This window comes from Pimephales promelas, chromosome 13, assembly GCF_988280905.1.
Source record: "Pimephales promelas chromosome 13, fPimPro1.hap1.1, whole genome shotgun sequence".
In the NCBI taxonomy this organism is placed as follows: domain Eukaryota; kingdom Metazoa; phylum Chordata; class Actinopteri; order Cypriniformes; family Leuciscidae; genus Pimephales; species Pimephales promelas.
The window spans coordinates 32,593,923-32,618,866 of record NC_142781.1 but is presented as its reverse complement, the minus strand read 5'-3'; the positions used below and the strand labels follow the sequence as shown (position 1 = coordinate 32,618,866).

The following is a 24,944-nucleotide window of genomic DNA, read 5'->3' as shown; positions in this document are numbered from 1 at the left end:
CGTTTACTCTTAAACTGTGATTAAATCAAAGCCATATATCTAAACAATCTGTGTTTCAAATTTGAGGTTGATATCTCCAAAAAAAAGAGCTTTCAGCAAGATTTTTTTGAGCGCAGTACCAAACGCTTCCACTAGAGGAAATTCGCTTCCCATTGATTTTCAATGCACTAATTTTTATTGTGAACAATACAAGTTTGACTATTTTTTTCAGGACCATTGAACCTTTTCGAGTCCTGTTCATGTTTTTTTGTGTGCGTGTTCACATAGCAAGTGCCAAAACCTTAAGCAAGTTTCGCAAAAATAAAAAATCGAAAAAACGTAAAATCTTTCGGTCAAAAATGCCTGAAGAGCACCAGAGGGTTGTTAATAATCTCAGAAATTGAATGTTATATCCAAAGTGATTTAGGCCCCACAGAAAAAGTCAAAACAAAATGTGGTCAAGAACTTAGCAAATGGTAAAAAAATAAATAAATAAAAAAGTATAAAAACAAATACTAAAGATAAAAAAAATTAAATAAGACATTTGATTGAAATTTTTAAGATAAACTGACATTTTCAGCAATACCTAAATTTAGGGATCCCTAACTATTGTTAAAAAATATGACCAATTTTAATACATTGATAAGATTCTGACAAAGCATTATAGCAAGTCCTATAAGTCTGGTCACCGTCCTCTCGCTGAAACCTTTACTTTTAGGAGCCCGTGCCCACACAGCGTTCATTTTATAAGTAATATTTACGGTTTTTATTCTCTTGACACTCGAACCAAGCCAAAACATGAAGTGACTCAACATTTGTATGCATGTGGATTGTTTGTTTGCACCTGAGCTCTTAAATCTTGTACAGCAGCAGGATGTTTGCGTTGTACACCATCACAGACCTGTTTGTTTACTGCTGTTGTTTATTTTGCAGTAATATTTCAGCATGGCTTTCATAGGAATATCAGCTCATGTACAGAGCAGGACCTGTGCCGGTGCTTTAAATAAACTGAATTGAATAAACTGAACTTATAGCGCCACCTGTTGGTGAATGATTCACATTGTGCATGAAAGGAATTGTTTACATCACCATGACAACTGCCAGTGTCTGTGGTCTCCATGGAGGCAGAAATAACCTCCTCAGGGAAGAGCAGCAGTTCCCGTGAGAGAACAAGTTATATTAACTTATTTTGGTTACTTGCCTTTTAATATAGATTAGAGTAATTAGCCATAATGTCTATAAATACAACACACGGGCTTCCTTTCCTGCCAGGCAACACTTTTCGCAATTTAACGGTGAGAAACTTTTGACCTTTAGCACATATTAACTTATTAGCTGTCTTGTTTTCTTTTGTAAAATCTAATTCTGCCGTTTTAAATCTTTATAAATGTTTCTTAATGCAATACTGATATTATTTTTTATATATACATTTACCTATTATTTCTGTACGCTGTTATTCAGAAATCCGCTTTCCACCGAGCTCAGACTCTTGATTTTAAGAACGGTTATGCTCTGCCCCGGCGGCCCGCGGTCGGTACAGGACAAGAGCCTCTTCTGTCGGTGAGCATCAGTCACAGTGAGAGGAACCAGCTGGTCAATGACATCCCGATCCTGACCTACGGTACAGACACACACCGACACCCACCGCTACAATACGTACCGGCATACGCTGCTTATGACAAGAAGGTAAAGAGTCATCTATCTATTTATCTCTATCTATCTATCTATCTATCTATCTATCTATCTATCTATCTATATAGCCTATATATATATATGTCTATCTATCTATCTATCTATCTATCTATCTATCTATCTATCTATCTATCTATCTATCTATGCGTCTACCTATATATGCATCTATCTATCTATCTATCTATCTATCTATCTATCTATCTATCTATCTATCTATCTATCTATCTATCTATCTATATCTATATATGTGTCTATCTATCTATCTATCTCTATCTCTCTCTACTATCTATCTATCTATATCTATGCGTCTACCTATATATGCATCTATCTATCTATCTATCTATCTATCTATCTATCTATCTATCTATCTATCTATCTATCTATCTATGCATCTATGCATCTATGAATCTATGAATCTATGCATCTATGCATCTATGCATCTATGCATCTATGCATCTATGCATCTATCTATCTATCTATCTATCTATCTATCTATCTATCTATCTATCTATCTATCTATCTATCTATCTATCTATCTATGCATCTACCTATATATGCATCTATCTATATATGCATCCATCCATCCATCCATCCATCCGTTGAAATAGAACCAACCTCTCACTTTTACTCTTTGTCTTCCAGGTTCTGCGTTTTTACGGTTTCTTCCGGCAGGAAGTGTTGCACTCCCCAGATGAGCACTTTCGCATTCGTCCGGTGGTGATTTATTATCACTTGGAAGATGACAGCATGCGTGTGATCGAGCCACCGGTGGAAAACTCGGGTATTCCACAGGGAAAACTGATCAAACGCCAGAGGCTGGTCAAAAACCAGCGCGGAGATCTTTACCATTGGAAAGACCTTAATGTTGGGATGGACATGAGTCTGTTTGGGATAGACTACAGGATAACGCAGTGCGATGCCTTTACACGGGTACACACACACACTCTGTCTCTATAGACTGCTGCTTCTGATGGTTAGGTTTGACTGAGCGTGTGTGTATGTATGTGTATGTGTGTGTGTAGGACTTCCTGGAGAGTCAGGGAATAGTACTAAATGAGTCGGAGTCCATTCCCAGTGACCCATACACCATCCGCCGCATTCAGACACAACAAACTCACATCACACCCTACGAACACAATCATCAGCTGGAGCGGTTCCTTGCCCTGGATCGACAGGTAAACAAACACACACACTCCTGTGTGTTCGCCCACACGTCAGTTAATTGTCAGACTCATCATTTCTGTGTGGTTACTTCCAGGTGCTGCGCTTCTTTGCGCTTTGGGACGACTCGGACTCTCTGCATGGAGAGAAACGGCCTGTAACGCTGCATTACTATCTCGTGGATGATTCTGTTGAGATCTGTGAGCATCACGAGGCCAGCAGCGGCCGGGACCCGTTCCCAGTTCTGCTCCGCAGACAGAGGGTTCCCAAACACATCAAACCAGCCTGTGGTGAGGCCATTAACACACACAAGTCAAGACACATTCATCTGAATAGCGCTTTTCACAATACACATTACAGCATCCATCCATTCATCTATTGATACTTACACTCTCAGAAAAAAAGGTACAAAAGCTGTCACTGGGGCTGTACCTTTTAAAAAGGTTAACTTTTTCCATTTTAGGTGCTAATATGTACATTTTAGGTGCTAATGTGTACATTTTAGGTGCTATTATGTACATTTAGGTGTTAATGTACATTTTAGGTGCTATTAAGTACATTTAGGTGCTAATATAAATATATACATTTTAGGTGCTATTATGGAAGTTTTAGGTGCTAAAATGAATATTTTAGGTGCTAATGTGTATATTTTAGGTGCTATTATGTACATTTAGGTGCTAATATGTACATTTTAGGTGCTATTATGTACGTTTTAGGTGCTAATGTGTACATTGTAGGTGCTATTATGTACATTTTGGCATTAATATGTACATTTTAGCTGCTATTATGTACATTTAGGTGCTAATATGTACATTTTAGGTGCTATTATGTACGTTTTAGGTGCCAATATGAATATTTTAGGTGCTAATGTGTATATTTTAGGTGCTATTATGTACATTTAGGCGTTAATATGTACATTTTAGGTGCTATTATGTATATTTAGGTGCTAATACGTACATTTTAGGTGCTATTATGTACGTTTCAGGTGCTAATATGAATATTTTAGGTGCTAATGTGTATATTTTAGGTGCTATTATGTACATTTAGGTGTTAAAATGTACATTTTACGTGCTATTATTTACATTTTAGGTGCTAAAATGTACCATTAAGGTGCCTATATGCACCCTTTAGGTACAAAAGTATACCTATTGAAAAGGTACAGCCCCAGTGACAGCTTTTGGACCTTTTTTTCTGAGAGTGTATAGACCTTATGTAGCCCCGCCCCTTTTCAGCTCTGCGCTCGTTGTCTGTTGACTTCCGGTCTGTATTTTCACAGCAATCTTGCATAGGTATGAATGAACTGCTCGTAAAAAATTTCCAGGTCGACATCCGCTTTACAATGCTTATGATAAACATTACAATGCTCATGATGACTTTTGTTAACTCTACAATAAGTAAATCCACCTCACCAGCTAATTACTCCTCGACAGCGATGCCATAGAAATATACAGAGCGACCGCAAAAACGGAAGTTCAAAGACAATATTCTAAAGATGACGGCGCCCACGTTTCTCTGGTGCATAACGTCTATACATCCAACTTTATTTAAAGAGCTGGGCAATAATATAGTCACATTTTGTGACAAAAAAAAAGAAATGTAGTTGATATTTGCTTTAAAGTCCTACTACTAAATGTCTTACTAGCTCACAGCATCGCATCTCGTATGTATTGGCTGAAGCAGTTCCTATACTTGCTCTGAAGCAGCAGCAGCAATAACAGCAGCAGATCTATTTCCGCCAAGACCAAACATATCAACACTGTCATATCCATTACCATGCCAAACACTGTGTCACGACCGAAATATAGTTTACAGAACTAATTTTAACCTGCTTCAGTTTTGTTGCTTTTTATGTTTATAGAAGTTTGCACACAATAAATGACTGAATTCATATTTCACATAACTCAATCAAAGAATCCCGAAACATCTCTCTTTTTTGACTCAGAGCCATTCCCCAGCAGTGTTCTGGAAGTTTCCCCTCATGATGTGGAGGAGTATTTCTCTCCTCAAGACTTCAGGGTCGGTGAGGAGGTCCTGCTGATGGGGAGGCGCTTCCTGTTGTATGACTGTGACAACTTCACTCGGAAATACTTTCAGCAGAATCACCCTGACATCTTGCTAAAACCGTTTACTGTTGACACTGGGACACCGCAAGAGATCAAGAAGGTCAGATACATTCTCGCGATTGGGCTAATCCCATCTGAAAGTTCAATTACAGTATATTGTGATACATCAGGCACTTTCCATTGATCGGGTTCACGCATGTTCTATGTTTGCACCACAGTCGTCTTGGACTATTCTGACATATAGTGGTGTGAATGAAGCATCGCGCAAATCGCGCAGTTAGTGATGCCATTGCAGAAATACAGCATTCAGAGTCAGCAGCTATGATTAATGCATTATGCCACTCATCTTTTCAGCAAATGTTCTTCTTTAAAAAAAATAAAAGTTTATTATTAACTAAAGAAAATATGAACAAAATAAAAATTGAATATTTCATGTTTGTACATTTTTAGAATATAACAAAATGTTCCAAATGTTGCAAATATGACTTTTATAAATAAATGGTACTTTTTTCTCTTTTTTTTTGCTTAAAGCTACACTGTGTGATTTTTACCCCCATCTAGTGGTGAAAAAGTGTATGACCATCCAGTGATTATTAGTTTCTGTTCCTCTCAATTCTGATTTCGTTTTAACTCCTACGGTGGCCAATGTAGTCCAAGATTAACATGGCTTCCAGTTCCACCTCGTCCATGAGTGTTAACTCAAATGTAAATGAAAGGCGAAGCTTGAATTAACGGGTATGTCCCTCTTTGGCTAATGTACTTTCAAGATGGAGGGGCGACATGGCGACCGACATTAGAACCCCTTACTCGTATGTGTTTTCAATGGCATATTATACACTCACCAGAATACTTTATTACTTGAACGAAGTAAATATACATTAATGAGCACATATATTTTTAAAAGAACGTGAAGAAAGTGTTTTTAGCTAAGAATAAACTAAAAGAGTTAAACAGTGTAGCTTTAAAGGGTTAGTTCACCCAAAAATGAAAATTCTGTCAGTAATTACTCACCCTCATGTTGTTCCAACCCCGTAAGACCTTCGTTCATCTTCACAACACAAATTAAGATATTTAAGATATTAAGATCGCTCCTGCATACAGTCCATAGGCTTCTTGAGGGACTGGCTCTTGCTGTCCCCGAAAAGTCATTAAAGACATCGTTAAAATAGTCCAAGTGACTACAGGGGCTCAATCTTAAGTTTATCAAACGACGAGAACACTTTTGTGCGCAAAAAAACAACAAAAATAACGACTTTATTTCAACTATTCGTTTATTTCTCCCTCTGCGCGAGTCAGGTTACTAGTTTAATAGCGTAAGCTTCTGTTATTGTACGTCACACGCATCACACACACATGACCAGCGTCGGCCAATAGTGAGCCTACGTGTGACGTAGCTCTACGCAATCACACTACGTTAACTGACTTACAGGCTCATGGAGAAGGAAGTGAATAGTTGAAATAAAGTCGTTATTTTTGTTGTTTTTTTGCGCACAAAAGTGTTCTCGTCGTTTGATAAACTTAAGATTGAGCCCCTGTAGTCACTTGGACTATTTTAACGATGTCTTTAATGACTTTTCGAGGACAGCAAGAGTCATTCCCTCAAGAAGCCTATGGACTGTATGCAGGAGCGATCTTAATATCTTAAATATCTTAATTTGTGTTCCGAAGATGAACGGAGGTCTTACGGGGTTGGAACAACATGAGGGTGAGTAAATACTGACAGAATTTTCATTTTTGGGTGAACTAACCCTTTAAGTGCTAATTAATTACTGAAAAATACACAAAAAGGCCAATTTTGTACCCTATTCAATTTTCTATCTAAACTGTTTTTTAGGTAAATTATGTGTTTCATTATCCTTCCCTCCATCTCGTCATCCATATAACGAACGCATGATTTTTATTTCCGCGATGTGTCATGTTGTCATACAGGTAATTCCTCCGTATAACGGCTTCGGTTCTCTGGAGGACTCGTTACAGAACTGTTTGTCTCTGGTTCCTGAACCGCCCAAGAAAGACGTGATCAAACTGCTGGAGAACTACCACAAAGTCCTGCGTTACGCCGCACGGCTGGTGAGAATGCACCTCATTTGCATAATCTTCAAACGGAGTATTGCGATAAAACAACGCAGACATCGTGAGCAAATTAACATTAGTTCTAAAGTGGTCTGGAATACTCAATTCTGATTGGTGGAAGCGGAATCAATCCGCTTCTCCTCAAACCGGTACTACTTTCATGAATTTCGTATTCCTTTTTTAAAAACCTGATTTACGGGCATTGCACTAGTATATATAAATACATTTAATCTCGTTCACTTGGTGATTGCTATCAGGATGCAAAGAGACTTTAAACCGACATAACAAAAAACAATTCTGAAACAAATCACATATCAGGAGTAATGTTGCTGCCGTGTTCGTCTTGTTGTTAGGCCAATAGTTTTGTTTTGTTGGTAGAAGATTTAAGATAATATACAGGTAAAATTATCACATAAATCTTACATCAATATTACATGTCGACAAATGTATTGATTTATTTAAGTAGCTTTCACGTGCATCAGGTCCTGTTCATCATGTCGAGGTTTCACGAAAATGACCATTTCTTACATATCAATGTTATCATCCTCCTTAGGATTCCCAGAATCCCCTGGATGAGGGACGGCGCTTCGTTCTGTCTTACTACCTGTCTGATGACATGATCAGCATCTTTGAGAAATCCACACGTAATTCCGGCATCATCGGAGGAAAATTCCTAGAGAAGACTCGTGTCCCAAAACCAGGAAGCACAGTGGAAAACCCAGAATACTACGGACCAGCAGACTTCGCTATTGGAGCTACCGTGGAAGGTATGGATCAGAGACAAAGACTTCCTGGCCAAAACAATCACCTTTTTTTCTTATGTTTATGTGTTCCTTCTGCTCTCCTCTGCAGTGTTTGGCCATCGGTTTGTCCTGACGGATGCTGATCGCTACGTGTCAAATTATCTGGAGTCACTGTCCCATCACATCCCTGAACACACACTGTCTTCACTGAGACAGAAGACCTCAGACCAGGACGAGCAACGTGAAGGTAAAAAATATGTTTGGTTGTGCTTTCGCAACTACAAACTTTCGCTTACATCATTACAGAGGTGGGGGACTCGAGTCACATGACTTGACTCGAGTCTGACTCGAGTCACAATTTTCAGGACTTGTGACTTGCTTGATTAAAGTACAAAAATGACTTGACTTGACTTTGACTTGAGAACAAGTTACTTGAGACTTGACTTGACTTGAAGTGGAAGACTCGACAATGACTTGAACATATAATAAACAAACAGCAATACATTTAATTAAAATATATATATATATTGTGACATCAGCATCGATCACTATATCGGCATCTGTGCCTTTAACGCTGCTCAATTCAAACCGCGCCAAACGGAAGTTCCGGGACTGGGAGTCTCACGCATATTGATAGCGTCTCCCTGATGCCCGCAAATGAGTTAAAATCTCCCGGAATCTAGAGCGAGATACTGCGCGTATAACATACATAGCGTGCGGCGTGTGCACGGCAGAGATATGGGAAGCCAAACAAACCAAAAGTGGGACGAGACAGCGGGGCTTTACAGAGCTCGTGCCGCGCAGACATGTCATCTGCACGGTTCAATGATCCGAGCCGCGCAGCCGATTCGTCAGCGCAGCGCGGACGTGTCTCCTAGCGACACTCAATAGTCAGCGCTGCACTGACCAATTTAAAGCAACGCAAACCATATGCTACATACTACATGCAAATAAATGTACAATAAAGAAACCCCTCCTTCCTTACAAAAGAATTGTTCTCTACTGAAGTTTAGGAGTTAATTATGGAGAATTCCATAATTAAAACAATCATTTGTTAATATTTATGTAAATTTAATATATAATATACATAATATTATTTAATATGTAATATTAAATATAAAATATGTTAATATAACATATTACCATTTTTATTTTATATTTATTTTAAACATATTTTAAATATGTTAATATAACATATTAACATATTTTATATTTATTAACATATTTTATACCCCCCCCCCCCTCCCTAACATTACATTCATTGAGATATACCTCCCTGAAATGAATTCTTGTAGGTTGGGATGTCTGTGCAGCTGCAAATGCGTTTTACATATAGGTTTCAGTAAATCGAGGAAAAGGAGGTTCCGAAGACATTTGTTGGCTATGATAAGAAAAACTACTAAATTAAAAAAAAAATGCATTTTATATTCTCATACATTTCATACATTTTAGATTTTATATTTTACATTTATATAAGATATAAGATATTACATTTTAGATTTCATACATTTTAGACCGTTTCAATTAATTTGAATTAGACAGATTGGATTATACATCTTAGAATCGATACATCTATAGACTCTGAACGTTTTGTGTAAACAACACAATTTTATTTTATTTTCAGATATTAATGTAGCACAGATATGCATATGATTAATATAGCAAATGTATATTAAATAAGATACATAATATATGTATAAAAGTTCATCTTTTCTGTGCAAAAATAAATATGTATCGAAAAAATTTACCTCTATTTATTTTAGTAGTGTGACTTGACTTTACTTGAAACTTATCAGGACTTGACTTGACTTGCTTAGGGTGAACCCTTGACTTGACTTGACTTGCTTGATTTATCTGAACTGCGACTTGAGACTTGACTCGAGACTTGATGGTTAAGACTTGAGACTTGCTTGGACTTGACCATGTGTGACTTGTCCCCACCTCTGCATCATTAACCAAATGCACTATTCACGAAGTTCACCCAAAAATGAAAATTCTTTCATTAATTACTCACCCTTACCAAGATTTTCGTTCATCTTCAGAACACAAACGAAGAGCTTCTACCACTTTGATACTTAAAAAAAGTTCATAAAGAGATCGTAAAACGAATCCATGTGAATTGAGAGGTTCAGTCCAAATTTTCTGAAGAGACTCGATCGTTTTATATGATGAGCAGATTTCATTTAGGCTTGTATTCACATTTAAGCATTCATCAAGTGGTAGACGGAAGCTCAAGCATGCGAGAACCAATGAGGTTCATTCTTGCATGTTAAGCTTCCGCAAGGACCATTGAGGTTTGTTATCGGGCGTATAAACCGCTCAATTCACATGGATTAGTTTTACGATCTCTTCATCAATCTTTTAACCCTCAGGTGCTCTTCGGTCATTTCTGACCGAAAAATGTTCTGTTTTGAAATTTTAAAAATCACAGCTTCATCGGAATGTTACGAAACTTGGTGACTTTTATGGCATTGGGTATGTGAACACACAAAAAAATTGAGGTCATGATCTGAGCATGCTAAGTGGTCTTAAAAAAATAGTCACACTTGTGGTCTTTGGTCAAAAATGACCCCATAGGAAATGAATGGGAAATTGTAAAAAAAAATGGTGCTAATTTTCTTCAAAAAATTTTTTTTTCTTAAGGCCTAGACTCTATATTAAACTAAAATACTGCATTAATATTTTTTTGAAGAAAATAATATATATATATAGAAAATAATATATATTTTTCTATGGCAAAAATAAACCATAAATATTGCATAAATATTAATAAATTCAATTAAATTGTCTCAAAATACTAAATTAAAAAGAATAAATATTATAGAACAAAAATAAATTGCATTGGTTTTACTGGGATGGAGAAAGTTTAATTTTTAGGTGCCCGGTCACTTTTGACCGGGAAGATAACAAGTGTGACTCCGAAACGAAGAGCACCTGAGGGTTAAAGAGTCAAAGTGGTAGTTGCATAGCTGTTAGAGGGACAGAAAGCTCTGTTGATTTCATCAAAAATATCTTCATTTGTGTTCTGAAGATGAACACAAGTCATTCGTGTTTGGAACAACATGAGGGTAATTGAGTTTCATAAGAAATCTTATTGAATGTTCTCTTCACAGCTGAGGCAGATGGAGCTCCAGACCTCCTCCAGAGCTGAAATCTGCTGAGCGGTTCTGTCCAGTATAATACTACCAATCCTCAAGACACCAACAGATATCATCTGTGAAAATTTGTGATTTTGGATGTTGTGTTTTTTATGGAAGCTTGTTTGACTTCATTTCTCAGAATTGCGTGAAATAATTGTGACATATATAAACTATTCTGAGGGGGAAAAAATCTGTCTTTTTTCCCCTTAAAATTGGCCTGATAAGATAACTCGTAATTGCGATTTAATATCTCACAATTCTGAGAAAAGATGTCAGAATCTCGATATATAAAGTCGCAATTGTGTTATAAAGTCAGAATTGCGAGATGTAAACTCGCAACTGTGAGAAAAAAGTCTTTTTTTTCTCGCAACTGCAACTTTATTTCTCAGAATTGTGACTTTATATCTCGCAATTGTGAGATAAAAAGTCGCAATTTAAAACAAGCTTCCATAGTTTTTCCATGTCTTGTGATGTAAACGTGCAATAAAGACAGAGCAAAACAAGCATGTGTAAAATTAGTGTTATTGGGGTAATGATCTTTTACATATGAACCTTGGACTTGGATTCATGAAAATCTTAATTACATTCTTTTTTAACACATGAATCATTCAGAATTATTCGGAAGACTTGAAATAATGCACAGGAACCATATCGGCTTCTTTTAAAGAGTAACTAAACACTTGACCAACTTTTTTTAGTTAATGATCTGTAAGAATGGATCTTTATTAATACCAGTCATTTATTCGAGTAACTTTTTTGACATTTGTTTATAAAGTGTTTTATTTCTACAATATATGGTGTAAAAGCGTCTTAGTGCTGCCCTCTTCAGGTTGAACGGTGGCTACTGCAGTTGAATTTTCCGCACTTCGTGACGTACGCAGGTTTCCGCTCACCACGCGACCTACGCCCTTGGCAGTATAAAAACCATCTTGTGTCGTCAAAACCACTGTAGGGAGTCAGGAATTGGAATTGTGAGTATTGAAAACGATCAGGATAGAGTGTTTTAGCATCTATTTCGTCCCCTCTATCTCCGCTGGGGTCTGCCCACTTTTTCAGCATTTTCAAATATTGCCAGTGGGTGGAGTCAGGCTCTGACCAGGGGTTTGGTTTAGTTAACCTTTATGTACTTTTTGAAGCTTGACATTGACAGTTCTTCTCATGAGGGTGAGTAAATGACAAAATCATGATTTGAGGTAAGTATTTCTTTCATAATGCTTTTGCAAAGCTATACGAAACCCCATTTCTGCCACATAAGTAAAATCATGTTTTGATTACTTAGTTATGGCATAAAAATTCGAAATTTTGACATGCTAATTCATAAATGACTTCGTTTTAACATTGACATACTAAGTCAAAATTATGAATGAGTCATAATTACAAGTTTAAAAAAGTCGAAATTATGACATGCTAATTCACAAGTGACATACTATATCACAATGATGAGATACAAATTTAAACTTATTATGACATTACTGAGTCAAAATTATGAATACGTCAAAATATGATATTAAAAGTTGAAATTTTGACTTTCTCTGTTATATTTATGACTTTTTAAGTCAGAATTTCGACCTTTCATCTCAGAATTATGACTAGTATGTCATAATTTAAAGTTTTTCTATATCTTATATATATATATATATATATATATATCATAATTATGATTTACAAAAGCATGTTTTTTTTCATGTGGCAGAAAGGGTTTCCATACAAAGGTGTTTGTTTGATACTTAGTTTGATTGATACTTAAAATGAATTATTCGGAAAGTTTTGCAACACAGAAATCAACAAAAAAAAAACTTAAAAGTATAATATTTTGCATATGTCACATGTTTTCTTCTTTAGAATACACAGTTTTTGTATTCTTTGTAAGTAGGTTATCAGCTAAATACATTCGTTCATTATTATTCAGCACTGTCATGAGAATTGAATGAATAGATTTAAAAACTATGACATGTCTGATATGTCATTTAGAGACCATGTGATTTGCGAAATGCACACTTAAAGAGAGGAAAAGAGCGAGGCAGACCGAAGGGGTGGAGGAAGATATCAGGGTGGAGTTTGTCAAGTGATGTGTGAATGAAAAGGAAGGTTTCTACACATTCAGGAGAGAGAAACAGAGGTAGAGACCTTGACTGCAACCTCCTCTTACAGACAGCTGGAGAGAAACGCACACTGACTCATCTCACACCATCAAAGTAAGTCTACATTTGACTATTTGAACATCGTGTGAATCAGCTGAAGCTCCGTCTGAAGGAAACCTCTTCAGCTCAGATGTGTTGCGGTCACAGAACTCTGCTCTTTTATTGAGTTTCATTCTTACTGGTTTGAATTCCCACATCAAACTGACATGACATGTACCTGTCAAACGTTTGCTTTTGATCAGATCGGAAAAAAAGAAAAGTACAAATGTTTGCATTTCTTAGAGGACACAATATTGTCTCTAAAACCCTTAAGAAGAAATATATAGACACAAATGAGACATGACATACAGTACAGCTATAAAATAAATGTGGAGAGCAGCTGTTTTGATTGAGACATTATTGGAAAATCTCCATCTCCAATTCCCGTTCCTGTTCTCTCAAAGTTATGAACTTCAGTTATTCCAGTAACATCCAGTAACGTTTGTTCAAAGTTATCTTGTCCTTGATAATGTTCTTGAAATGTTCAAAATACATTATTTTTACATCATTCATGAAGCATTTTTTGTATGTTACTACTTGTTGCAGAATTTTAGAGAACATTTAAAAGTAACGTTCCCATAATGTTTGGACTCTTTAAAACGTTACAGACATTTCCATAACTTAATGGTGAAGTTAGCAAAGCGTTAGCTTGGTCATTTGAGTTTTGTCTTTTCAATGGCTCATTTTCTTAAGTGTTCGATCACAATCACTTAATCAATTGACTACTGGCAATATTGGTTTGTTAGTTACGATAGCAATAACTTACATTTTGTTGACTTACATTTACATTATACATACAATATATACAACTTCCATTAAAATGAAGTCAAATGAGTGAATTCAAATACTATCTTTATATATATATATTAATGTAGGCCCTATGTAATTTTTGCCACGGACTGCATGAGAAATACAGAAAAAAAATAGTTTGAAATTACTGCACTGATCATTATGTGTACCTTTTTTTCTCTCTGTCTGTCTGTCATACACAGGTATAATCTCAACTCGGTTTTATTATGCCATCAAAAACACTCCCCACCACAGCAGATGAGAGCATCGCTGTGCAAACTGAGGAGAGCGTGGATGTGACACGCAGATGTCATGTTAAAGATCAATGTGAGAAGGACTTTGATGTGTGGAAGGAATCCAGAGCTTGGACATCATTACCCAGAAACCTCAGATTTACACATCACAATCAGGTACACACACATATACAGTACACTGCATGACTACGAAGATAAATTTGCCATTTAACCAATAGGTGGGGCTATTATTATGGTGTGGTCAGTTTGAGGTGACGATGACATGTCAATATGTCAAACCATTGCAGAGTTACAGCCTCAGAATTTGCTGGGCGCCAAGTCATCATATTTGTTGATGCGTTATTAGAAAATGGTTTGGTCTATCAAAAAGCTTTTAATAACTTTTTGCTGGTATCGGCTGAAGATGATCTGAGCCAGGTTTGGTAAAAAAAAAAATTGTACAAATAGTCTAGGAGGAGTTTGAAAAAGTTGGTTTTCAAAGAAATCATGGTGTTTATGACACATAAAATACAGCATTTTATGATAAAATTTGAAATGCCCAATGCCCAAAGTGGTCAACAAGGCAACATTTGGTATCATTCGCTTCACGCTCTCAAAAGAGACCAGTTTTTTGGGGGGCAAAGTAAACTATTCGTAAGTTATATTAAAAAAAATATTTATTCATATCTCTGATTAGTAGGTGGCGCTGTGCCAAAACACTGAAAAATTGCTTCAAGTCATGCTTGAAATTACAAGTACCAAGTTTACTCCAAATCATCGCGGAGATACAGCCTCATTTTGGCGTGCTCTTGTTCAAAATCGTCGCACGTTATTCGAGAACGGTTTGGTTTTTGGAAAATCTTTGAATGTTTTTTTTTTGTTGCCATCATAGTCTGAAGATGATCCGAGCCAATTTCGGTGAAACTTTTCATGACCAAAAATGACGTCCTAGGGTGAATCATCTTAAGCCAAAGATAAAGAGGAAACAATTTTGTTTCTAGCCCAATGGTTACTGAAGTTATTAACGTCAGTGTAAATTTGGACAGTTGGTGGCACATGATGTGATGCAGATGGACGACTGGCGAGTTAGACAGTTAGTGCTCTGGGCTGTGTCCTAAATCGCCTCCTAATATACCCTTAAATAAAGCACTATATGAGGGGACAGTCATTAGTAATGGTGTCCGAAACCATGGTTGAAATTATAAAGTGCACTCATTCAATCCCATAATGCACCACAATATAGGCTACAACTGATGTACGCTCAACCAACCCGATCTCACGGGAATTCGTACGAATTTTACAAGGTGGCTAATTCGTAACAATTTGTACGACCTCACTCGTACGAATTAGTACGATTTAGCTAATTCGTACATATTTTACGAATTAGCAAATTCGTATGAATTCGTACGAATGACCTACCCCTGACCCCGCCCCTAAACATAACCGTCACGTGGGTTTAGACAAATCGTACAAATTTGTACGAGTGAGGTCGTATGAATTAGTACGAATTAGCCACTTTTGAATCATTCGTACGAATTCGTACGAATTGGTCGTTTCAACATGATTTTCCCATAAATGGTTCTATCCCAGACAGCAAACTGACATTGAATCAACGTGGAAACGACGTCTCTCATGACATTGAAACAACGTTGATTTTGCTCATCGAATTAACGTTGAACCAACGTCAGACGCGGCATTCTTCAAAGCTAAATGAAAATCGAGAATTGGTTTGCTTTCATAACGTTGCGTTGATTTCAAGTTGATTTTCCGTTAGTTTTGAAAGAATGACGCGTCTGACGTTGGTTCAACGTTAATTCGATGAGCAAAACAATGTCAGATCAACGTTGTTTCGATGTCATATTTCCACATGGTTGCTATCTGGGATGGGCTGCCATAGACTTCAGGAGAGTAAGAAGAAGGAAACATTTTCATGCTTGGATTATTTAGATTAACTTGATGTAGTAAAATAACTAATAATATAAAAAAAGGCAAAAAAAACACAACTCAAAATGTAGCAAAAATGATTATAAACCAATTGGAATGATAAAGCAATACAGATAGCAAACTGACATTGAATCAACGTGGAAATATGACATCGAAACAACGTTGATCTGACATTGTTTTGCTCATCGAATTAACGTTGAACCAACGTCAGACGCGTCATTCTTTCAAAACTAACGGAAAATCAACTTGAAATCAACGCGTTGTTACAACGTTATGAAAGCAAACCAATTTTCGATTTCATTTAGCTTTGAAGAATGCCGCGTCTGACGTTGGTTCAACGTTAATTCGATGAGCAAATCAACGTTGTTTCAATGTCATGAGAGACGTCGTTTCCACGTTGATTCAATGTCAGTTTGCTGTCTGGGTAATGTGATGAACTCTGCTAGGACCTGAGGAGAACTGCTGATTTCCACTAAACTCACTAAAACACATTTGACATTTAAATGATCTTGCACAAATATGCTCTATATTTCAAAGTATTCACTGTCAGGGAATTTACTGTTAAGACCCGATAAGGACCAGATATGATGAATGAAGACCAGAAGTCAGAGATGCAATCAATTAAAGGAAATTTGACTGAAGAATAGTTTGCAGAAGTTAGCTTCACACTCAGCAAGTAGTTCGTAGGCCGCTCTGCATACACACTTATGACAGCAGCAATTACACTCGAGTCTCACACAGGTCACTAAACTACGACATCACGTCAGGTTTTGATTGGTTAAGGCATAGATAAACAAAGTGACCAATAGATGTCACAAATCTGAGTTCCTATGCTCTAGTTTGTTTGTCAGCTGTTCATTTCATGTCCCCTGTGTGCCAGATGCTCACCTCACGATCAAAGGATACTGACACACACACGCACGCACGCAGATGCTTCCTCAATCAGGAAACTTTCCCCAAACATACTGATGTACTTTCTCTCAGTAAGAGGTTCAGACAATATTTGTCATTATTCTCTTGTGATTGGAGATGAAAAGTCGAGTAAATGCATTGACTGTGAATTGGTCACGTAGGAGACATAACAAAGGCTGCTAGAAAAATAAATATGTTTTAACATGAGTTGGTGCTTCTCTCAAAAACAAGGAGCATGTTCAGTGAACAGACATCACTAAATCTCATAAGCTTGAAGACTTCATTCAAATCATTTAATATTTAGAAGGATAATTATTAACTTAATTGCAAACCATTCAAGCGGATTTATGTTGAAGCGGCATAACAAAGCAACGTTTTTACAAAGATTTACAAGGCACTGTAATCGTGTGAGTAGTCATCTGTGGCCTGGGCTTAATTTATTGGTTTTGCTGCAAATAGTTTTTATGTAATGCATTTGTGATTTTCTGCTATTGTGTTGTTAGAAGGTGCTGGGTGTTTTCACCAGAGAGCTCATTCCTTTAGGGACCCGGTTCGGCCCGTTACAGGGAGAACATCTCCACCCTGAAGACATATCTGCAAACATCAACCGGAAACATATCTGGATGGTACGTCAACAGATGTGCAAGCAAGAAAGATAAGAAGTGTGTGTGTGTTTTTGTGAGATCGAAAACCATTCTGAGTCATTCAGGTTCATATTTACAAGTCATGTTTCAGGGGTGTGTGTTCTCATGTTGGGTTTCTCTGACGCACTGCTCCTCGCTTACATGTGCCAGTAAAGCTACACACTCGTACCTCACACACTGACTCAGCAAGGAAGTGGCTGACAGGAGCTCGCGCACACACACACACACACAAACCGAGAACAAGGTTCCCAGAAAACCTTAATAGATCATTTTCACACTTCGGAAATTAAGTCAATATTTTTGATGCTTAAATTTATTTGCTCAGAAATGAATAGGGCAAAATTATCCATATATATAAATATAAAACATATATATGAAGAGTTCAGATGCAAAAGCCTCTAAATGCCATTTGAAATTTTCTTCTTTAATAATGATTTTTATCAAACTTGTATATTTAAGTTCAGTCATTTCACTTAAATAACAATTAATATGTAATTATCATTGCCATTTGAGTGAAATCACTGAACTTAAATATACAAGCTTGATAAAAATGATCATTCTAGAAGAAAATTTCAAATGGCACTTAGAGGCTTTTGCATCTGAACTCTTCATATATATAAATATATATATATATTATATTTGAATCGATGAATCGATATTATGATTTGACTGTATAGGCGATATGCAATGCATAATAAACACTACTGTTTAAAAGTTTGTGAATTAAAGATATGAATACTGATTAAATTAAGAGTCAGACAGTAAAGACATTTATAATGTCACAAAAGATTTCAAATCATTTCAAACAAATGCTGTTCTTTTAAACTTTCTATTAATGAAAAAATTAGGTTTCCACAAAAACATGAAGCAGCACAACTTGATAATAATTAAAAATATTTTTTGAGCAACAAATAATCATATTCTAATGATTTCTGAAGGATCATGTGACACTGAAGATGGAAAATTCAGAAATGTATCATAGGAATAAATTAATATAAAAATAGAACTTGTAATAATATTTCATACTGTAATATCACTCTTTTTACTGTATTTTTGATCAGTTAAATGCAGCCTTTGTGAGCAGAAGAGACATTTGAATTAATGATTATATGTAGATTAAATAGTAGTTGACATTGAATGAAATACAATAGCAAAAATACAGCCATATAAATTGAAAATTGAATCTAGAGGGCTAAATATCTCTCTAAATGGAAAGGAATTAGTTCTCTCTAAATGACTACATAGCATGCAAAGTAAGTGTGCAAGTCTAATCTCTTAAGTTCAATATTATACAGGATGAACTAAACTGAAAAAAGAAAGAGAGAAAGAGAAAGACCGAGAGAGAGAAACAGGTGTCAGCGGGTCAAACAGACGGGCTGTTCAACCAGCAGCTAACAGACTGAATCAACAACTAAACCACAACCTCTCACTTTCACACAGTCGCTCGCACAAATAGATGTGCACTTTAAATCTGAGAGCAAAAGCCTAATGTGACGCGGTTTCGTTTCCTAAACCCCTCAGAATGATTATTAGTGGTGTTTGCAACTTTGCATATGCATCTATTACTAATGCTCATACCAACATAAAAATGTTGCAAAAGTGCAAAATTAAAATATGTTGGATGCATGCTGGATGGATGATAAAAGTTGCATTGAAGAGGTTAACTTGATACTTTAATGCATAATTAGTAATATTCTGTTAAATGCAAAATTTTTTTTCCTTGCTAAGATCTTCTCGGAGGGCCGTTTACATCACTTCCTGTCTTGTGAGGATGAGAGCGACAGCAATTGGATGTGCTTTGTAAATTCTGCCCCGTCTCCATGGCAACAGAATCTTGCCGGATTCCAAATTGGAATGCAGGTTTACTTCTATGCAGTGAAGGATCTAATGCCGGGGGAGGAGCTACTAGTGGGGCGGAGCTTAGAATACAAGCGGCCAATGAGCACCAGCCTCAGAACACCCTGTCTGAAGCAGCCGCCTCCAACAGACCGTGAGTGACAGCCACGACCAATTTCACGCTGTTCTGATTGTCAAGAGTACTATACAAACACATTGAATAAATGTGTTTTATTTTATTAATAACTTATTGTGCTGTTTAATGGGATTGCAGCCTTAAATTGAACTTCATTTCATTGGAAAAACTGCTTCCCCACTGTTGTGATGGCTATGTATGTAACTTTCTTGTTAAATATATTATATAAGTATTTTTATTTTATTTTAAATCAAAGATCAAGTGAGGAAGAGAAAGAGAGGTTATACCGTCACTGAGATCCTGGATCTGAATCCCTGGAATGATCATCATCACATTCAAACACAATCGAAATATGGGGAAAAAGTGACCAGACATCTGCAGAATCCTAAATCACCTCCATCTTTGATGACTAATAGCATCTCTGACATTCGAGGACATGTTTACACCCCCTCTATGCCTAGGTATATATGGCCTATTATTCAATATGTGCCTTCACATCAGCCAATGGGCTTTGGCCGAACAACAGCACACATGTCCAATGATATTCCCCTTCCACCAATCCACATGTATCCATCTCTTTTGAGTCAAATATCCAAAGAGAATCACCTTTCATTAGCGCTGACCAATAGAGGCGACCTCAAAATTGATGTGAGAGACTCCACAATGAGAGAGACAAAACCTAAAGATTTAACAAAGATGTCACGTGACCAACCACCAACACTCAGCAATGCAACCGATCCCTCCGAGATGTGTGTGGCTTCCTCCTCCTCCTCCGTCACACACGCCACCACAGAGTCTCAGAAGAGGCAGACCGCAGGGTACAAGGCTTTACCGTATCCACTGCAGAGACAGAACGGAAAGATCCAGTATGAATGTAACGTGTGCGGGAAGAACTTCAGTCAACTGTCAAACCTGAAGGTACGTGGATTATTGTCTTGTGTGTGTGGTTCAATAAACGATGTCTGAGATGTCCCTAATGGTGATGGAATAAAATATGAGATGGGAAGAAAAATTCCCCTGTGAAACTTTGTAAAACTTTTGAGTTTTTTTGTGAGCGAGCAGAAAGTTTCTCAGGGGAAGGCAACATTTTTGTGCAAGAAATTAAAATAAATTGAAATAATAAAAAAAATTCTCCCATCTCATATTTTGGAATATATATATATATATACTGTGGTATATTCTGTTCACCATTTATTTGATCAAAACTATACAGTAAAAACAGGAATATTGTTAAATATTATTACAATTTGAAATAACTGTTTTCTCTTTTTATTATATTTGAAAATGTGATTTATTCCTGTGATCAAAGCTGAATTTTCAGCATCATTACTCCAGTCTTCAGTGTCACATGATCCTTCAGAAATCATTCTAATATGATGATTTGCTGCACAAGAGACATTTATTATTATTATCAATGTTGAAAACAGTTGTGCTGCTTCAAATTTTATGTGTAAACTGTAATAGCTTTTTTAAGGATTTTTGATAAACAAAAACTTCCAAATAGCATTTATTTGAAATATAATTTTACTGTCAGTTTTGATTAATTTAATTAACACAGTCTCATCCCAAGTCATCATATAACTGACGTCTTGGGATGTCTTTTGACCATACGTCAACATCCGCCTTTTTAGGGTACCCTTAAAAGTCGGTTAGTTGTCATACAACTGACGCTTTACCTTTAACGTCGGTTAGGTGACGGGGTAGGTTTAAGGTCTGGGGTAGGGTTAGGATCCCATAACCTAATCTAACCGACGTTTAAGGGTACCCTAAAAAGGCGGATGTTGACGTATGGTCAAAAGACGTCCCAAGACGTCAGTTATATGACGTCTTGGGATGAGACTGCTGATTTAATACAATAATTTCTTTAAAAAGAATATATATATATATATATATATATATATATATATATATAGATAGATATATATATAGATATATATATATACAGTGATGTGAATAAGTTTGGACACCCATGCTAAAGTTGCCTAAAAAGAGGAATGAAAAATCATCTTTTGGATATTGATCTTAATGCCTTAATTAGAAAAATGAGGAAAACTCCAACCTTTAAGGACACAAATTTTCTTTGTGAATAAATTATGTATCATAAATAAATAAATGTTTTTCCTTAAAATACAGGGTGTAAAAGTCAGGACACCCCTATGTTAAATTCCCAAAGAGTCAGGCAGATTTTTATTTTTAAAAGCCAGTTATTTCATGGATCCAGGATAATATGCATCCTGATAAAGTTCCCTTGGCCTTTGGGATTAAAATATCCCCACATCATCACACACCATTCACCACACCGAGAGATTGGCATGGTTTTACTACAGTTAGCCTAACAGCTGGTTTGATTTGCATTGAAAGATGATCTTATGGAAAGTACCCCATGCCAATCTCTCGGTGTGGTGGAAGGTGTGTGATGATGTGGGGATATTTTAATCCCAAAGGCCAAGGGAACTTTATCAGGATGCATTTTATCCTGGATCCATGAAATAACTGGCTTTAAAAAAAAAAAATCTGCCTGACTCTATGGGAATTTAACATAGGGGTGTCCTGACTCATGCACCCTGTATTTTAAGGAAAAAACATTATTCATTCACAAAGAAAAATTGTGTCCTTAAAGGTTGGAGTTTTCCACATTTTTCTAATTAAGGCATTAAGATCAACATCCAAAAGATGATTTTTTATTCCTCTTTTTAGGCAACTTTAGCATGGGTGTCCAAACTTATTCACATCACTGTATATATATATATATATATATATATATATATATATAAATTACTGTATTTAATATTTCTTTGTGTTTTTTACTAAATGTCCAGGTGCACTTGAGGGTTCACAGTGGCGAGAAGCCGTACAGGTGTGAAATCTGCAGAAGGAATTTCACCCAGCTGGCTCACCTTCAGAAGCACATCCAGGTTCACACGGGAGAGAAACCGCACGGATGCCATGTAAGGACACACAGAGATCATATCATTGCTTTCCAGGGCCCTGTTTACTGTACACCTCGTATTATGATGCTTTTTGGATGATCTGATCACAAGCATATGACGTTAAATACAGGTGTAAACAGGTTCAAACAAATTTGAACTTGTCCACTTTTGACCGATTCCATGTGGGCTAGTTTGTACAAAACACCGTCTGCTCTCCACCTACTGACCTGATGCGGACAAATTACAGGAAGGGATTTAAACTTTGTTGGCTGGAGACCCAAATTTGGTTTGAAGATGAAAAACATACCAATCTCAATGTTCTCTCACCCACCACTCACAGTGTTCGGCTGGTCTCGTGGTTCTCAGAGCAGAAACTAAAGCTGATGCTCCGTGTGTGTTTTTCTGTTTTCTCCGGTCGTGTTCATATATAAATTGCGTCTAGTTATTTTACTTTTATTATTTTGATCGAAACTCGAAAGCCCATGAATGTACCCTCCCCTCGAAGAAATCAGGACAGAAGTGTTTAAAAGTGGGCAAGAGACGGGTTAAAACACCAGGTGTAAACGGGAACGTCTACTTGTGATCCGATCGACCGAAACGCATCTTAATACCAGGAGTAAACAGGGACTTTTCTGTGTCTCGTGTGCAGGTGTGTAACAGGCGTTTCAGCAGCTGCAGTAACCTGAAGACTCACCTGCGCCTGCACTCGGGGGAGCGCCCGTACGTGTGTAAGCAGTGTCCCGCCAGCTTCACCCAGCACATCCACCTGCGCCTCCACAGACGCCTGCACGCCACCCCACGCTCACACCAGTGCCCGCAGTGCCCTCGCAGGTACACACACCTGTGCAGCCTACAGATCCACCGCCAGCAGTTCTGCCCCGCCTCCAGCGGCACAGGCTCCGCCTCTCAGCTGGACTCAGCCAATGACGAGATCGAGAGGTTTGACCTCAGCGAAGGTGCAGAGAGCCTTGAGGTCGATATGGAGGCGGAGTCTATAAAGAGGATGTGCCGGGTGATCTGGACTCAGGTGCTTGCTGGGAGGGAGTAGAACAGGTCCACGTAAATATGGAAGCATATGGGCAATGTTCAATTTGAAATGTAATATGCAAAATGACAATGCAATATGTAAAATGGCGTTGCATTCTGTATTTATATTTACATTTTACATTACCATTTTTGTGCAAAGTGAAAATTAAATGACACAATTTACATTTGCCATTTCATACACTAGTTTTAATATGCATATTGAAACGCTCAATGTGCACGTTGAATTTTGCTAGATTCATTGCGGGACATTTCATGAAAATGCAATCGCAAGTGTCTTGACTGTGTAAATGCAATTAAGAAAAATAACATTTGAATGATCATTTTGCCACAGTTTTTGCTCATTTCTGTAATGCATTTTCATTTTAATTTTGCCACTTGCAAAATGCATATCAAAACTACTGTATGAAATGGCAAATGTAAATTATGTAATTTAAATTTCATTTTGCACCAAATGTTGCTAGAATGGTGATGTAACATGTAAATTTAAATCCAGAATGCAATGCCATTTTACATATTGCATTGTCATTTTGCATATTACATTTCAAATTGAATATTGCTACCCATATGCTTCCATACATAAAACAACAATGAATTGTCCATGCAACCCTCTTTTCTCTAAAAGTTTTCAACGGTGATATTTGTAAGAGATGCTGATTTCCTGTTTTATAGTTTTATATGTGTTTCATTTATTCGATACATACATTTTTAGTTGTTTTTGTTTGTAAAATGATTCTGTTAATTATATTTAAATATATGTTGAGCTGAATTTTCAGCATCATTACTCCAGTCTTCTGTGTCACATGATCCAGAAATCATTATCAATGTTGAAAACAGTCGTGCTGCTTAATATTTGTGATGCATCTTTTCAGAATAAATAGAAAGTTCAAAAGAACAGCATTCATTTGAATCAGAAATCTATGTATAAATGTCATGACTATTGCTTTTGGTCAATTTAATTACATTAATTTCTGAGCCTAAGCGTTTGAATGGTAGTCCATATGATTATCATTCAATATTATACACTTTATTACATGTTGTATATTTGAATAATGTCTGGGTTTAAGTTTAATTTTTATAAGTTTAATTTAAACTTTTTTAAGTTTAATAGATTTTTTAAATCTAAAAGTCCAAAATGGTCATATTTTTGTAATATCAAGTGAACTCAATAAAACCATGCTTTCAGACAAGAGTTGATAATGGTATATTTTAATGGTACCATTCTCAGGGCAAAATTATTGTCATATTGGAGAAAGCTGGTACGTGTTTTATATGTTGTAAATATGTATTATTTATTAGTCTGATATCTGTTACCCAAAACAGTGGTTTAATAGCCTATTTGTATGTTGTCTTTTCAATTTGTGCTATGATTTTCTTTTATGCTTTGCTATTTAAACAACCATTAAATAGACTATATATTTTAAATACATGTGTCACGTTTTTCT

General features: G+C 36.6%; 2 protein-coding genes across 3 annotated transcripts; both read left to right on the top strand.

Annotated features, from left to right (window-relative positions):
- Window positions 1-168: 168 nt before the first annotated feature.
- Window positions 169-11,366, top strand: efhc1 (EF-hand domain containing 1). The gene is made up of 10 exons (XM_039674366.2): window positions 169-1,274; window positions 1,441-1,665; window positions 2,314-2,601; window positions 2,694-2,846; window positions 2,930-3,122; window positions 4,775-4,995; window positions 6,825-6,965; window positions 7,522-7,735; window positions 7,821-7,958; window positions 10,825-11,366. The coding sequence occupies exons 1-10, from the start codon at window positions 1,212-1,214 to the stop codon at window positions 10,860-10,862; spliced, it is 1,674 nt and encodes a 557-aa protein (XP_039530300.2). The 5' UTR covers window positions 169-1,211; the 3' UTR covers window positions 10,863-11,366.
- Window positions 11,367-12,550: 1,184 nt separating this feature from the next.
- Window positions 12,551-24,915, top strand: prdm1c (PR domain containing 1c, with ZNF domain). Of its 2 annotated transcripts, XM_039674358.2 has the most exons (7): window positions 12,551-13,046; window positions 14,024-14,230; window positions 17,413-17,535; window positions 19,282-19,543; window positions 19,782-20,443; window positions 22,345-22,473; window positions 23,105-24,915. In XM_039674358.2, exons 2-7 carry the CDS (start codon window positions 14,048-14,050, stop codon window positions 23,501-23,503), a joined length of 1,758 nt encoding a protein of 585 aa, XP_039530292.2. In that variant the 5' UTR covers window positions 12,551-13,046; window positions 14,024-14,047; the 3' UTR covers window positions 23,504-24,915. The 2 variants fall into 2 exon arrangements, with proteins under 2 accessions (XP_039530292.2, XP_039530294.2); XM_039674360.2 differs by lacking the exon at window positions 12,551-13,046 and having other exon boundaries at window positions 14,144-14,230; window positions 17,453-17,535.
- The last annotated feature ends 29 nt before the right edge of the window (window positions 24,916-24,944 follow it).

What these genes read in the sequence shown, in the direction of transcription:
- efhc1 (XM_039674366.2), top strand. Translation starts at nt 1,212, where the DNA reads ATGTCTATAAATACAACACACGGGCTTCCTTTCCTGCCAGGCAACACT. An exon ending in ACACATCAAACCAGCCTGTG is followed by an intron (nt 3,123 to 4,774) that starts GTGAGGCCATTA and finishes TTTTTGACTCAG; the next exon opens with AGCCATTCCCCAGCAGTGTT. An exon ending in CCAGGACGAGCAACGTGAAG is followed by an intron (nt 7,959 to 10,824) that starts GTAAAAAATATG and finishes TTCTCTTCACAG; the next exon opens with CTGAGGCAGATGGAGCTCCA.
- prdm1c (XM_039674358.2), top strand. Translation starts at nt 14,048, where the DNA reads ATGCCATCAAAAACACTCCCCACCACAGCAGATGAGAGCATCGCTGTG. An exon ending in ACCGGAAACATATCTGGATG is followed by an intron (nt 17,536 to 19,281) that starts GTACGTCAACAG and finishes TTCCTTGCTAAG; the next exon opens with ATCTTCTCGGAGGGCCGTTT. An exon ending in GCAGCCGCCTCCAACAGACC is followed by an intron (nt 19,544 to 19,781) that starts GTGAGTGACAGC and finishes TTTAAATCAAAG; the next exon opens with ATCAAGTGAGGAAGAGAAAG.